This window comes from Haemaphysalis longicornis, unplaced genomic scaffold (genome assembly GCF_048455015.1).
Source record: "Haemaphysalis longicornis isolate Haplotype H1 unplaced genomic scaffold, Haemaphysalis longicornis Haplotype H1 scaffold_7, whole genome shotgun sequence".
NCBI classification, from domain to species: Eukaryota; Metazoa; Arthropoda; class Arachnida; order Ixodida; family Ixodidae; genus Haemaphysalis; species Haemaphysalis longicornis.
Window position 1 is genome coordinate 2,317,166 of NW_027526422.1, and position 15,987 is coordinate 2,333,152.

A 15,987-nucleotide genomic window follows, 5' to 3' on the forward strand; every position below is an offset into this window, starting at 1 on the left:
AGCTTGGCATACTGCTGAAAAACAATGCGATCAAAACCATCACAACCATTGTCACTCGAGAATGTAAACACAAGCAGCGCGCCATCGCCTCCTGTACGATGATCGCGCTCGCCCGCTGTTTATTATTATTATTTTTTTGATAACTGCTGCTACCACTAGTAGGCGCTCGTGGCGCATCCGCCCCACTTTCGTTATTGCGTGAAACGTTTCGATGCAAATGCTTACACGCGCAGCAATATTTTTATTTTTATGATTATCTTTATTACTACTTAATTCATAGACGGCTTCTGCGTATTTGTTTTTTGTTTTTTATTTTTGTGTGACGTCACCGGAAGTTTCTGCGGTACAGCGTTTTGGAGACGGAAACACGATACCGCAACGGCGCCGAACTGCATGGAGGAAGAAAAATTTTAGGAGGGAGCATGAAGTCAGGCGGCCCAGCTTTGGCAAGCCAACCTCCTTTGATGCCACATTCTCCTCTCGTCGGGCTCCTCCCTCGAAATGCATCATAGAAGATACACCTCTTTCAGGCCCGCGGTAGCATTTAGATGCTCCGGCTGGCTGCCGGTCTCAGCTACTCAGCCTGCGTAATCCCACCAGGAGCAGTTACAGCGCGTTTTTTTTCCTGTCTCGCTGCATTGTGGAATAAACGAGGTTTTCAGGAGAATTTTCTGCTGTTGTTACTCAACAGTACCAGCTTGTCAGAAATTAATGTAATCTCAACTACAAATGTCCACCGTTTTTACACTTTATGTGGGCGTTGTATGTTGTACTCATTCTTTGAAATGCAATAAGGACATTGCGTGGTTAACACTGTGTGCATGAGACACCCACCTATGCATCCGCTTATAATATTGCCCTGCAAGTATTTTGCAAAAGTGTTACAAGCGTAATTAACCGAAGGTATACACAGTACCACTGAAAATCTTGATGTTGTCTCAAGTTCTCACAGCACTCTCCAAAAAATATCTTGTGTGCTGATCGGGCAGTGCCTCGTTTATGCTCAAGACATAATTGGCTGAAACGGGCCGGGCCAGGCCGGCCCGGGCCGGGTACGGGCCGTATTTGAAAACACCGGGCCGGGCTCGGGCGGGCCAGAGCATGGCAATTTCGGGCCGGGCCGGGCCCAGGCCGGAAAAAATCGGCCCGTGCAGTGCTCTAGCACATGCCAAGACATCGCCGTATGGTTTAATATAAAAAAAATTGTTGTTGATTCCTCTGTCATAGCTAGGAATCGGTAAAACACGAAAGTGAAATGTGCAGTGAAATCTTCAGCTGAGCATGATTTACGGGTCGGCTGCTGTCTTGTGGGAGTGCTCGGCGAGCGACATCGTGCTGGCAGGTCGCTTCGGCGAAGGTGTACTGGCGTCATTGCCGTGACGGATATGACGTCAGTGAAATCTTGGGGTGTCCGGCATAAAACACTTCCATGTTAAAATATAAAACCCGAAAACGAACAACCCTAAGCATAATGTACTCTTTAGTACTAAAGTTTGCTTCCCCGCTCGAAGACCCTGTGTGCAGGGGTGCACCCTTTACAGGCCGCTTGCTTCGTTGTACTGACGTCACTGCCGTGACGGATATGACGTCACTCAAATGTTTGTGTATCCCGGAATAAAACACGGTCGCGTTAAAAAGGAAACCTTGCCCAGTCCTCACGGCTTTCCGAAAGAGACATCGCGGAAACCCCGCGAAGGCTTGCGATCTGTCCCTATCGAGGCCGCAACGCATAGGTCCCACATGGGCCATTATGTTGCCGTCCCGGAGACTAAACGGCCTAGGGGCAGCAGGGCAGAGTTCACGCGACCACTGCGCCGCTGCGTCGACAGCCGATGCAGCGGCCGAAGCCTAACCGCCCATCGCGAGGCTTTCACAAAGACCATGTCCCACCAGTGGCGGACTTAGAAGCGGTGGGCTCACGATAGAACTCCGCTCCGCTCGAGAGAGAACGATGTCAAAACAGACCAATATTGTACCTAAGCTTAGCTCCTTGGCCCGCACACACTCGCCCCGCGGCTTTGCCCCGGAACTCGTCATATTCACGAGTCGCCGAGGACGCCACGCCAGTGTTGCTCTCAATGGTCCCAAGCTCCCCGAGACGGCCGTCAGGTTTTCCAAACCACGGCCGGGACCACAGTCCGGTATTCCGAATTCACAGTCCGCTTTTCCCAAAGGCACTACACATGCACAGATACAGCGCTGCACTCTGTCGAGGAACGCACACCCTTTCCGGCAACCAACGCCTCCGCCCGTAGCATGAAAGCATTACAGCCGTCGCCACCCGGAGCGGATCCTGCAAGAAATGGCGCCGAGGGCGGTGATGTCGCGCATCTTACCGGCACACGTGCTACTCTGGCACCACCAAACTTACGCAACTGTACGCAACTACGGAATGACCATCACCCCCTCGTCATCCCTTTTCAGATGTTCGATGTAGAATTCTTGCAACAACAACAACAACAACAACAACAAAAAAAAACGATGTGCCACGCCCACCATCTAATTACATATCAGCAGGTAAAACAAGCGGCTTGTTGCTAGAGGATGACTGCGAGAATATACGCCTCGAGCGCGGTCTGTAGGGGCGCCACTGAAATCCCCCTAGCGGCCCGTTTCGAAAGCAGGCGCGGGAGTCCCCGGCCCGCTCCCCCCTGTCGCCGTTGCTTTTGGGGCTCGTTCAAGACATCGATTTACCGTTTGTCCGCGTTCGAAATACCGAATAACGTGGAGCAGGCACTCTGTTTGCAAGCCTGGTGTGTTCACGAGAGTATAAACGTTTATGACGCGATCTTAGAAAGATCTATATGAGCGCCGGGCGTGTGTCACAGGCCGGCGTCCCGAAGCCAGCATTTGCATGCAGCTGATTGCAATTCCGCTGCCCTGAAATTTAGTGGCAGTGTCTCCGTAAGCAGTGTTTCCTCCGATGGTCATGTTGCGGCCATACACACTATGATGTAAATCGACTTTGTGCACTACAAAATCCAGCGGAGCACTCGGGTATATACCTGACAGCACGCAAGTTACGCCTGCCAATATCACACATCAGATATTGGTCAGTACCCTGAACAAGCCAATGCGGCGTAAATTTCGCAAACATTGTACCAAAGAAGTACGATGGATAATGCAAAATTACACTCCGGGGTCAGCACACGACGGCAAATTTAACGCTGGGTCGTACGTAGGTGAGCGCTCGCTAAGAATTCATCTGTTACATTTATCCTCCACGAGAAGCGCGAAGATGGGCTTATAGAGTAATCCGCGTCCGCGACCAAACTCTTCTTCGAAACATCGTCGTATGACACTGGGAGACTGCAGAATCTAGCATAAACCGAAATCAGAGACCCTTATCAGATACGACACTCTTCCAACGAGCCCGTGTGTACGAGATTTCGGCGCACGTTAAGGATCTCCAGGTGGTCAAAATTAATCCGGAGCCGTCCACTACGGCGTGCCTCATCGTCTCCGTTGCGTCGGCGCGTTAAACCCTGCAATCAATCAACCAACTCTTTCAACGACACCTCGTATTTCTTTTGAACTGCTTACCCTATATTCTTCAAAAAATCCGTCCGCCGAATGATCAGCCGTTCGTTGAAGGCGAAAAACAAACGAAAAGTGAACACGCAGTTGTGTGTGTGATTAATAAAACGTTCATTTGTTGATTACGCTCCGCATTTGTAAACAACGACAGTTGAGTGTCCTCCTCCTCACCGCCCCCCCCCCCCCCCCCCCATGTCTAGCGAAATATCAGTGCATTTCGCATCTAGTTGGTCTGGTGAATACTACCTTGCTCAAACAAACGTCTTTAGCATTTCAGAAGCGTCACTCGGGGTTTTTTTTTTATTTCCGTACGACTATTCTATTTATTGCTCCTGACTTGCAAACCATTCATTTTCCCGTGGTCATTAACATAAACCTTGGTTCTTACCAAGGTATATGTTAAGGCATGCATAAGGCATAAAGCATGCATAAGGCATGCATGAGTGGGCACGTATCTGACAATGCACAGCCTTTGAGTGTACTTAACATTTTCGCGTGGTTTATATTCCCATAAAAGGTACAAGTTTTTGTACGCTGTTGGGTTATCACATCCCCGAAACATATTTTTCTACGACGTACATATTCGAAGCAAAGCCGCATTTGTTGTCTGCGCTGCAAAACAAACCAACCTCTTACGGTGCCAATATCAGGTCTAAACGAGGTGACAATAAATAGAATTCACTTGTGCTGACGTGTTCGAAGGTGACAGCGGTGATATGCCGCTGCCGTCGCCGACGCCCGCAAGAGCGGCCAAGAAGCGCGCAGAACCGCCTCCCCGGGTAGCTCTTGTTGGCGTTCGAGCGCTCTACCAAGACGCCGCTGTTTTTTTTTAAGCGCCCTAGACGTGCAGTTAGCTTACAGACGTCACCTTAACAAGTTGTTTAGTGCGCGGAAAGGCAAAGAGAAGCGAAAGAGAACCAAAACACTGCATGACCACCTATCAGCCACGCAGCGCTAATCCCGCAAACGCCGCGGAGAAGTGGCGGCAGGCGGCGCAGCGATCGTGAATCTCGAGGCGTATAATGACGCAGCAACCCGTATCGCTCGCTCGACTGCTGCGCATTTCGGCGCGCAATTCGCGTGGCCCATCTTTTCACTCTCCGACGGCGCTTGAATATTTTTGTACAACTGCTGCCTGCTGAAAAAAAGGACAAAAAATCCCGTAAAAACGAATTTCAAAGAATGAGCGCTTGGTGCACCTTACCACAGCGTGTCTGCTAATGTAATTATGGCAATAATTTATTTTTTCTTTGCTAGATGTTAAACGAAACACGTGCACCACCACACGATTGAAGAACTTGCCGCTACGGCTCCGGCGAACGCTTGAAGCGGAAAAACACGTGGTTTAGTTACGAACACGTCGCCGCACGGGAAAGAAGCCGCGTTTTGCTGTCATCACTGCTCAAAGGCTCTTCCAATGCTTTATGCAAGGCTTTATTTGCCCGCGTGGTCGACAAGTTGATCTTCGGCAGAACGCCACCCCTTTCAATCTGCACGACTGCTCGCGCGTGGCTTAACGCAGTGCTTAGATTTGACATCTGACTCCCCCCACTGTTTTTCTTGATAAGCAGGTTTACTTCTCTCTCTCTCTCTCTCTCTCTCTCACACACACACACACACACACACGCACGCACACGCACGCACGCACATACACACGCACACGCACGCTCTCTCTCTCTCTGACCTATACGCAGTCAAGCTCTTGCTTCGGTGAAGGGAACGCAAGAAAAATATTCGGCGTCCTTGCAATCTGTGAAGAAGGATGACCCACGAAGCAGGGCGCAGTCCAAGGAATGGACGAAACGGAGCACGTTTATAATTTGCGACTGAAAACACTTTCTAGTTAATTAGTTGAATGAAACTTGGAACGACTCCAGTTTTATTCTAGAGGGAAAACATGGCGCCGTCCGTTTTCCTCCCGTAGACGCCTTTATATTGACAGTAAACGGGAATTGCACAATATTTGCTACTTCACTGGTAACTCAGAATTAAAAAATGTAGATGAACCTTCGCGCAATGTTAGATTCGCCTCAGTGGCTAATTGTCATTAACTCGCCTCGGGACAGTTTCGATTGAACAAAAGTTACAGCTGTTTTCTATAACCATGCTCCCTCCGTAGGCACTTGTGTACTGACAGCAGACGGGAATTCTGTAACGTTTACAATAAATGTGGACTACCTAACTATAGAAGTACGTGGACTCAGCCTAACGGAAGAATCGTCTTAGCGGCCAATTTTGGTATGCATCCTGTTCCTTTTTTTCAGGTGCTGCTTTCGGAAGAGCACAGTGTGTGGGGACATTCTGGAGCAGTCAGGGGTTCCTTTTTCCGTACCCGAGTTCACCAGCGCCCCAGCCTGCAGCGTTCTCACGTACAAAACTCCAGCACTGCTCCCTCCCGCCACAGGGAGGCGTCCCATCAAAGCAGGCCTTACTCATATATTTGTCTCAGTTTCTGAAATTAAAAAGAATTTTCTGGACACCCTCTGCCTCTTCTGGGGCACATGAGCTCACTGACTACGCTGGTTTGAGCGCGGTGCACGCGCGTGTAGTGAAAGAACCTATCTTCCGCACTGTGGATTCGGGGTGTTAGGGATGGGATGGGATGATACGCAACGTTTGTTTTAGATGGAGAGCGAAACTTTTTTACTTAATGAAATTTTGCTCACCAGAGACAAATGTTGTCATCTGCATCATAAATATTTGTGGATGAGCACCCGTTAATCAATACTCACGCAGTGTAATGAATTGCTTCTCGGCTCTTCCGCGTTAGTTTTTGGCAAACGGACCCAGTGGCCTCGCACCGACTGCACCTTTACTGCACTCAGCTGGCTTCATCGTTGCTGATGTCGCCGGAAGTGACGCCATCACTTCTGGGTACGTCGCATGTAAGGTACTTCCGGTAGACGTGACCTTCCTTGCTTGGCAGCTCCCTGAAGTCACGTGCGGTGAAGGTGCACGACAATAACGGATGCTCGGACAGGGGTTGCGGATGCATGGACGTAGGTTCCACCAGAATTCGCAGGTCTATGGATATTTCTGCCTTTGGTTTATGTCTGTTACGTTACGTCTGTAAAGTTACATGTCTAACATTCCTGTGCGCACGTCTTTTGCGCAGTTTTAGTTGTCGGAAGGTACCAACTAGCCAAGTTTGTATTATGTTAAAAGTTCACTTTCGCTATGAAGTTGGTACATGCTTTGTTGGTACGGTATAGTATATAAATTTGCTTTGTTTCCAGGAATCTGCGTTCAAAGTTACGTGCGCCAACTCATATGTACGGGCGAGTAAAGTACGTGTTAAAGGGACCCTGAAAAGCTTTGTGAAGGTGGCAATGAAATGCATTCAGGTGGTAGAACACATAACGGGGGATTTTTGAGCCAAGTGTGAGCCCCATACGTTGTACAGATAATTTGTAAACAATTTTTGAAGATCGCCTTTCTCAGCCGATGAGCGCGACGCCGCAGCGAGACGACCGCGGCTGACGCAACGGCGGCCGCGGGTGACGCAACGGCGAAGGCGCCCCCTGATTCGCCCAATCGCCGGCAAGGTCGGCCGCCGCCGGCGTCACTGCCATTGGCTTCCGGCTGCTCTTCCTCCTTCCTGCGCGATCCCGAGGCAAAGGCGGGTCCGCAGTGATTGACGCGAGCCTAGGCGCAGGAATGTAGCTAGCTGCTTTGAAGGAGGCAGAGAGGGAGGAGGAGTCGATCGGCAAGTGGGGAGATGTGCATTTAATTGCTTCTGGCGCAGCTAATACTGAATGTAGATAAATAATTCCAACGGCATTAGATCGCTATATTGGTGCTACGTGACAATACAGGCCTTTTGTAACTTTTACAGAAGGCTTTTCTGGGTCCCTTTAAGCCCCAACCACATGGAGCGATTTTGCGAGCGACTTGGGGCGCGACGCGACTAGCGACGAACTACTTTTCGCCGCGGACCAAGTCGCTCATCGAATCGCTCGGTTCTGGGTCGCCAGAAACAGTCGCAACGTTTATAGATAATAAACGTTGAAACAGTCGCTCGCCTCCCGAAAGTGGCCTCAGCGACTAGCCAGTAGGAGAGCCCCTACGTAAGCACGCAACCTCCGGTTTCGGAAGAGAACGGGGGGAAGACTTTGCAAATCCACGCAGCGGATTTTCCGCAGCGGTGCAGCGGAAAAGAAAGCTTCGCGTGGCAAAGCTTGTGTACACGCTGAAGCAGGAGCAAGAAGGCTCCCGCACACACTGGGTGAGACCCGTGTGGGAAAAACGACGTCAAGAAAGCGAATTCTTCACGGCGTTCATGTTGGAGCCGAGAGACGAGGCGCAAAAGGAAAAGCGTGCGCTATCGCTAACCCAAACCAGTTTTAAAGATGCAATGAAGTGCAAAAAGCAAGGTAGAAAGGCGTAATACTTTTTAGTCATGCTTTTTATGACAAATGAACAAAAAAATGTTTGCAAACAACCAGCGTACCTAGCGCGTGTGTGCGGCAACATTGAAATCGCCATCCTCAGTCGCTCGAGCAGTCGCTGTCATGTGGTTGCCTCGGCGAGCGACTTCGGTTCGGCGACCGAGATACCCTGACTACATACTGGAGCAAACGGAATAAACATAAACTATTCGGTGTAAACTGGCAGGACAGAAAACCTCAGAGGGGCCTTCTCGAATCTGCTGCATGTTGAGCTGCTGCGTCCCCACCTGCCTTTCGAAGTTGCCGGGCTACGTCTGCGCCGTCTGGCACCGCTGTAGCAGTGCGTTAAATACAAGGGTCTCCCAATTCGCACGTCACGTGGGAACAGTTTTTATTTTTAGTTCGCACGCCACGTGGGAACAATTTGTATTTCTACTTCGCACGCCGCGTGGCGTGCCACCAAAAAATAAAAATAACATGGCGTGGCGGCACAGAAGAACGTTGGCACAGACGTGGTGGCAATTTTGAGGAGAAATTGGGGGGAAGGAGGATTGAATATTAGCTCCATTCGATTCAGACGCGATTCCCTGCAACGCCTGCACCGTTGCAAGGTGCGCTGCACCAAAGCGCTCGATTCGCCGCTGCAGGAATGGTGCCATGCACCGCGTCGCTCGATTGCTCATGGTGCAGCAGCGGTGCCGCCGCGGTGCAGAGAACCGCTGCACCTGCTACGGAGGAGGTGCAGCGATTCGGTGCCGTGAGCGTTGGGGCGTTGCGGGTTGGCAGGCGGCTACCGGCAGTTGCGGCGACCGCGTGAAAATGTCCGTCTAGCTCGAAGATACGCTGGACGAACTTAGCGTCGCCGCTGATGCGTACGACGCAACCCAGATGGCCGTAAACATCCAGTTGTAGAGGACGACATGCGAGGATGATTAGCAGACGACTATGCCTGCACCTCGCTCGATTGTAAACACGCAGGGGCGCTGCTGACGGTGCAGCCGTGATGCACGACACCGCGGAACCACGCTGCTGCACTGCACCGGCACCACAGAACTTTCTCTGCAACGTTGCCGTGCACCCCTTCTGAATCGAATGGAGCTATTGGGTCTATTCGATTCAGCCTGCACCTCTTGAACCAGTTCACAGCGGTGCAAAGCGGGTTCCGCCATCGGCGGAACCAGCCCTGCACTTTTGTCGTCTGCTTCTGCACCTCCTCGGCAGGGAGTGCAGGCAAAGCCATGAACCCGTCCTGCACCCGTCGGCACCACCGGTGAATCGAACGGCGCGGTTCAGGTGCCGCGAGCTGCACCGCTGAAACGAACGGCGAAGTGCGGCACCGCCTGAACTGGTTCACGCGGTGCAGGTGAAACGAATAGACCCATTGGTAGAGCAAGGCATGAGTGTTTGTCCTTCTCCTGCTGTGGAGAGGGTAGAGGACAGCATGGTCAATGTAGCCAGCAGATATGGAAATAAATGGAACTGAGGCATGATAACAATGCTTACTTACACAGGAATACTGCGAAATTCAGCCTGCGTTGAAGCTCGCAGCACTAGTGCGCGGTTGATTGAAACTCATTGATTGGTTTGTTGATTTTGTTAATCCAGCACTGTGGTCTACATAGCAGTGCGGTGCGAAATAAGTTATGCGCGCAGAATCGAGCGGTCATGCATCGTCCTGCTACCCTCGTGTCACCGGCGTTGCTGCCTCTCGCCACAGCGCGTAGTAGACGAAACGCACAGCGGCCTCATCACGCAGCGCAGAAGTTCGTCGGGAGCGCACTCATCACTTTCGCAAATCGAGGCGGCAGAACTGATGCAGAACGCCCATGGTCACCGTCGTAACGTAACGCGACGTTCCAATCACACGCTGCACACCACCGTAAGTCCTCTCCAGAAGTTCTTCGGGAGCGCCCTCATCACAATCGCCAGCCAAACCGCCAAACACCTATGCACCGAAGCAATGCCAGACAAAAATAACGACGAGAAGAGCCCAGCGAAATAACAGCTGCCATTTTAAAATAATGACGCCACAAGGTTGGCGCATGCGCCGTTCCTGAACGTCAGCTAAGGACTGATTTGTGTCGCCACCTGACGTTGTAGAGCGCAAGATTGGCCGGGAGGTGTAGTGTAAAGATGGCGGACGACGAAGAGGGGAAAGGCTACCGGTGGGAGACCGAATATGAAAGAACTTGGTGGGTGTTTTTGTTTTGTTCATGTTGATGCACATTCCTAGGTCTCTTTATTCTTGTGCAAATTAATTGTAAAAAATTGGCGCATGTTCCCTCGCTCCTGCTCCAAAAATGAAGTTGAAGCTGCCTACGCGCTGGAGCACATGCTTTTCCTGGAGGTTTCTCCTCTCTCTTCATCGCGCTGTCAAGGCGCAAATTTTGGTGGCAGTGACACCTGTGTGCAGTTTGACGATACCGACTAGCGTCTGTGCACTACGCCGGTTTTTCAATAGTTTCAATTTTCTTCTTACAAGTTTGGCGCGGAAACCATTGCGTTGCCGTTAAGCGAGTCCTCAACTTTCTTTTCTCTGCTTGCACGCCTTGCAGGTCGCGGTTCTCCGAGTGACTTTTCCGCTGACAAACCCGTCGCGTTGAGAGAACTGTGCAAGCGAGTGTGTCATGCAAACATTTCATATTTCGTTTAGTAAAAGTGGTGTCGCGTACTGAGAGTCTCGCTAGTTCTCTTCTAATCATTTTTGTTAGGGTTTTGTAGAGAATGCATGCGACGTAGTTGTAACACCAGGCTACATTTTCAACACAAGGAAGATCTCAAGAACTGGAATTCATATTTCCAGAAACAAGGCAACTGTCTAAAGTCAAGTGCACACATTTCCCATACGGGGAGTGAAATGAAGTTTTCAACTACCGTGGCAAAAAAAAGGAATAGTGATGACCGGTTAATGCGTTCTCCTGCATTCAGTCCTGATAGATGTGGCATAAACATTAAAGCTGCGGGGAACCATCGATTGAGTTTTTATTGTCTTCCCTACGAGCAGTGGCTGGCACGGCTGACTGGCCCCGACCGCTCCTTCCAGCGTAGCCTGGTGCAGAGAGTCCGGGCGGCCAGTGCCGGCCGAGGTACCCCGGACTAGAGGAGACATCAGCACCTAAGCCTCGCTTCCCTGCCTCATTGGGGCCTCGACCTGTGGCAAAGAGATCTGCTGTCGAAAGAACAGAGACCATTGCACTTTGCTCAATTTTCTGCCACCACTCCAATGTCGGTGTACAGAAAGAGCTCAGCCGAAAGAAATTGCCAAATACCTTGCGTGCTTTCAAAAGCGCAACTCACAAGCTACCAGTCTGGCTCATTTATTGGCAACATTTCATTAAAACAATACGTAAATTAGCGGAAAACCCGCCCGCGCGGTGCCTAGTAAGTGCAGTTGAGGCAAAGGAGCGGCCGCGCCAGGCACACCGTGTTCAGCACGCACACTCCAGAGAGGGGGAAGGGTGGCCCGCGTGCCGCGACCGCTGAGTACGAGGGTACGTTCCCCTGCGCCCGATGGAACGGTCTACAGGCAGTACCCTAAGCAATATAAATGTTCTACGTTAATAGCATTACTTGGACCTTTCACTAAGCCAGTCTGCCAACCCTACTGGTGCTCCTCCAAGTTGCAGCCACGTGCGGATGCTATGCAGGGTGCCAAAGTGGGGCAGAAGCCAGTCCGAACCCGCCTTCACAGTGCTTGTGATAGCGTGTCCTCGACTGACATCACAAAGGGCCGTCCGAGAGGAGGGCTGCTGCTTTGGTGGAGGCGAGCACGTGGGAGAGTGCCATTGGGCTTGGTTGTTCCAGCCTCCACACAGTGCTGCTCCACGGTGCCTCTCTGTGCAGGGAAGCCATCCAGGAGGATGAGTCGGGCCTCCTGCAGTCCAGCGTCCTGGACTTTGTCCACAGGGCCAAGCGCAAGCAGATGCTGGCCAAGAAGAACGTGCGACTCGGGATGGTGAGCACCCCCACTCGAGGGTTTGGGCCCCCGGCTGGAAGCCACGCACTGTATTTGCTTGCGTGCATGCCTCTGTGTCCCCCAAAACCAGTGCACACTTGGGCTGCGTTCGTGGTGCGAGGTACTTTTTTTTGCCACTGCAATTTCAGCTTTGCACTCCCTTGCTTGCACACGGAAGGAGCCAATGGTGCAACGGATTCTGCACATCTCGCAACACTGCAAAGGGAAGTCCACTGGCAGCATCCAGTCTGGGATTCACTTACAACGCAGTCTCAAGTGGAAATTTCACAGCATCGAGATGCGCGCACTCAGCCCTGCAGCGAAAGGAGACTGAACTGCAGTGTGCCGCTCTTTGTTGGGCGTTGGATTGCCTCGAGCTCAGAATGCAGTAGTGGCAGATGTGAGTTTGTGAACTCGCGTGCATTGCATTCTCGTAGGCAGAGTCTGCTGCACCATCTAGTGCATAGAGGATTAGAACAAGGCGTATGTGCTCCCATCTCGCAAGCAACGACCAGAGAGCGGACATCCTTCAGCAGGTGTCAAGCCGTTTCCAGGTTTGTGTCGGGCACCATGAACTGTCTGCCTGCAGCCACCTGGCGGCGTGAGGCGTCGTCCGGACCGAGCGTAGTGAGCCACGCCTGCAGTCGATGTACCGGACGCAGTAGGCATCAGGGTCTCCCGGTCCTGACCACGAATGTCCGGGAATGCCCTCAGACACCAAAAGCTTGGCAATGTCCTCCTCTGGGAGCGAGGAACCATGAATTCATCCGACAAGACCCCCATTTGGCTTCCCTGTGGGCTTTTGGGGCAACCTCTGGCTCTCCTGCATAGGTTGCTCCCAGCACCAGCTCCCAGCATGTTGAGCATGTGGGTTACCGTCCCTGTGCCGTGCCTATGGCAGCCCAGCCAGGTTCACCTGCACAAGAACGCAAGGAGCAGTCGTGCCAGAGTCAAAGCATGGGAGCACGACGCTCGATGGAGTTCACAATTTGGCCTATAGGTTGGGATATGAACAGGAGGCGCATGTGGCTCGTGACAAACACCTCCGTGCTTATTGCCGTCCTCAGCCGACCTTTTGCACGACTTGCCCTCACGCGCACATGGAGCGCCAGCTTTTGCAGCCAGCCCAGCAGAGCCAGTGGCAATGCATAGCCTGCTGGCCCTTCCCGATGGCGCGCATGGAATTGGGAAGGTGGACGTCCACGGTTCCCACAACTTGAAGTAGTACAACAGGGCAGTCTTGTCATTGGCAGCTTTGGAGGGAAAGTGCTATGGTGGAGGCAGTATTGTCCGAGTAATGCTAATGTAGTAAAACCTCGTTAATTCAGATCTTGAGGGAGTGAAAAAAATGTCCAGATTATCCGAACGTTGAATTATCGAATGAATAGCAAAAACACATTTTCTATTCTTTTATTCCATACCTTTACTTTGAGAAGAAGTCCGTGATGCTTCTTAATTTTGTGTGAACACCTGAGCGGGAAGGACTAGTTTGTGGGCATGTGACAATCTCTCTAGCGCAAGCGTATTGCCTGGAACATCATAGTAAAACTCCTCTAGAATGACGAGAGCGTCTGCGGCTTCTTTTGCGGTACGATGCACTGGGCATAGCACATCACGCAGCAGGTCTTCTTCATCGGACGCCTCATCCGCCACACCGAGGGCAGCTCCCAAGACTTGAAGCACAACGAGAATACACGGATGGGGCATACAGAGTAGACAGAGCAGGCGCTAACTTCCAACTACTTTATTGCACTACGCATGTCCTGTAGATAGAAATAGAGTGGATGAGGAAGAAGGGTAGTACGCATACATAGACGATAAAAGTAACACAGATGTTTGCAGCACATTTTCAAGAAAGTCCATTTCGCTACTGTGCAGTGCATTTGCGGTATCACCTGCACAATCACTCACGCTCTTCCTGATATAATGCGCTTCAGCTGACTCTCCCGCCTCCCTGTTTTTGCTTTTGTTTGGTATTTTTATCTCATTGAAGCGTGGCTCACAACCATAGGCATGACAGTCGGTAGGCAAATGAGCTCCCTTACCTTTTACAAGCGACAATTCATATTCCCTTGCTCTCTCGGTGACGCAATGGCCCGTTTGGCCTACACATTAAAGATGTTTCTCTCTCTCTCTCTCTCTCTCTAGAGCCTTCTGCAAGATAGCGGAATTTTGTACACAACACCGAGAGCACAATTGACCTAGTGATTTGAGTGCTTTTTCCCACATGCCATCTTCCTGCGTTCGCCTGGTATGCGCGAGCGCAGGCGTGCAAGTTTAGACAGGGCAGAGAACGCCAGGGTGATCCCGTATCTTTCGATGACCTTTTTCATATTGTGGGACTCTCTGTGCCGTCCGTTTTTTGTGGGCGGCAGACATTTTTGGCCTCCTCCTCTCCTTTCACTTTTTCGACCATCGTCTTTGCCACAGTGGCGCCGACAGTGCCAGGGAAACCAGCCGAGTGAAGCCTGCCAATGTGGCCAACAGAACTGTCCTGCATCTTTTGACCGCACCACTTCTGTACAGCAGATTCTGGAGGGGGTGAAACAATGGTCCTTTTCACTGTTTCTGAATGCATCGATCCATAGGGGAGCAGTTCTTTCTGAGCACATGCTCCAACAAACATGGTCTTCAGAAAACCTCATGGTATTGTCTAAAAACTAGTTCATTGTCAACATTGCCTTGTGTAAGAAAGGAGCCCGACAGCCGGTCGCCCTTTCGCTGCGCTGATCAGGATCGCACTGCCACAAGCACGAGGCGCGAGTGAGGCCCGTACCCTTGTGCCCGTGCAGCCTTGCCTCTTTTATTTATTATCATCGTCAACAGTGAATTTGTCAAGCTCCCGTGTTTGCTTGCACTGCGTAGACTGGCTCAAATAAATGCACTTGTCATAGTTCAGTCATAGTTTATCCGGTCGGTAAGGTAGTATTTATTTTATAAAGCCCAAAAGAAGCACGACCATCTGCGGTCTGCGGCGGCCACATCAACTAAAGCAGTGACGTCCATATGAGATTTACTGGGATTGGACGATGTCCAAGATTAGAATTCAAACCAGTTCTGGTTTCAGTTCTCTGAAACAACCTGCTTGGTATCCAACGTTACTGTTGGCCGGGCATTCTTGATATCTCAGTAATCAGCATAGCGCGCGTCTGCCAAGTTGTCCGTTGTAAAATGCGTCAGGTAAGCCTACCAGCACGGCTTGGAATCGTAATAATCACTAGCCGAGGCATACCACTCGGCCCTAAGCAAGCGCTGCGAGGCGCGGAAATATACGGCATAGAATGTATAGCCAGTTCTATTTTTATTCAGTTTTAGCATTCCAAGCAGCTTAGATGCCTATTTCTTGAATAGTGCTCGCGCAGTAAGCGTCCCCCAGATTTATACAAATATCTCGTGTCTAGCAACTGCATCGGAAGAATTTTTGTTCGGAAGAATTTTTGCTCCATGGCCTAGTGCCATCTTTGACAGAAATCACAAACGATTCTCGTGCGCGACGAGCCACAACCTTTTACATTGAGGTGAAATGAATGACGTTTTTTGTAAAAGCATTATACATCCGTACAAACAAAAGTTTCAATGCACTCGCGTGCTGTTCCATAAAAGCTGGAAGCGTAAAATCTTGAGTGTTTGTTTTGGCTTTAGCTTCGGTGTGAAAACACTAGATGGTGCTAGTTGTCCACTTAGAAGGCATGTGGTAATGCACATGTGAGGTGCCTTGAGCCATGAAGAGAAAACACAAGTTTGGTTCATTCGAAAGATTGCCTCGTTAGAACCATAACGACACCACTTATAACGCAAACTTCGCTCAAATAAGCTACATAATTAGGAAAAAAGGAAATGACCATGCGACCCACCAGCTCATTTTCCGCAACAGAACCTATGATGTCACTTGGGAATGCTCTGCGATTGGCGGAGGCCGGCAAAAGCAAACGCATGTTAGGCAGGGCTTACAGTTTGCATAGCGAGCTAAATGCCCGTGAAACATACTGCACATTCTTTTTATGACAAAGAACGGTGGAGTAAACGGTTGAAGTTCCGAACGAACACGCAAGCGTGTGCGCCAATGCGTACGAAACTACTGCCTGGCCGAGCTCGACATCTCGCCGT

General features: G+C 50.8%; 1 protein-coding gene across 4 annotated transcripts in view; it reads left to right on the forward strand.

The window, feature by feature from the left end:
- Nucleotides 1-9,969: 9,969 nt before the first annotated feature.
- The window catches only part of Ssl1 (general transcription factor IIH subunit 2 Ssl1), a 34,776-nt gene continuing 28,758 nt past the window's right edge, over nt 9,970-15,987 (forward strand). For 3 of the 4 annotated variants that reach the window (XR_013317211.1, XM_077675689.1, XM_077675690.1), the window contains exons 1-2: nt 9,970-10,117; nt 11,769-11,880. Coding sequence is in view for 2 of the 4 variants with exons in the window: in XM_077675689.1 (XP_077531815.1) it covers nt 10,059-10,117; nt 11,769-11,880 (171 nt within the window). In the remaining 2 variants the exon portion in view is untranslated. The remainder of the gene's footprint in view (nt 10,118-11,768; nt 11,881-15,987) is intronic. The other variant, XM_077675691.1, reaches the window with a different exon arrangement.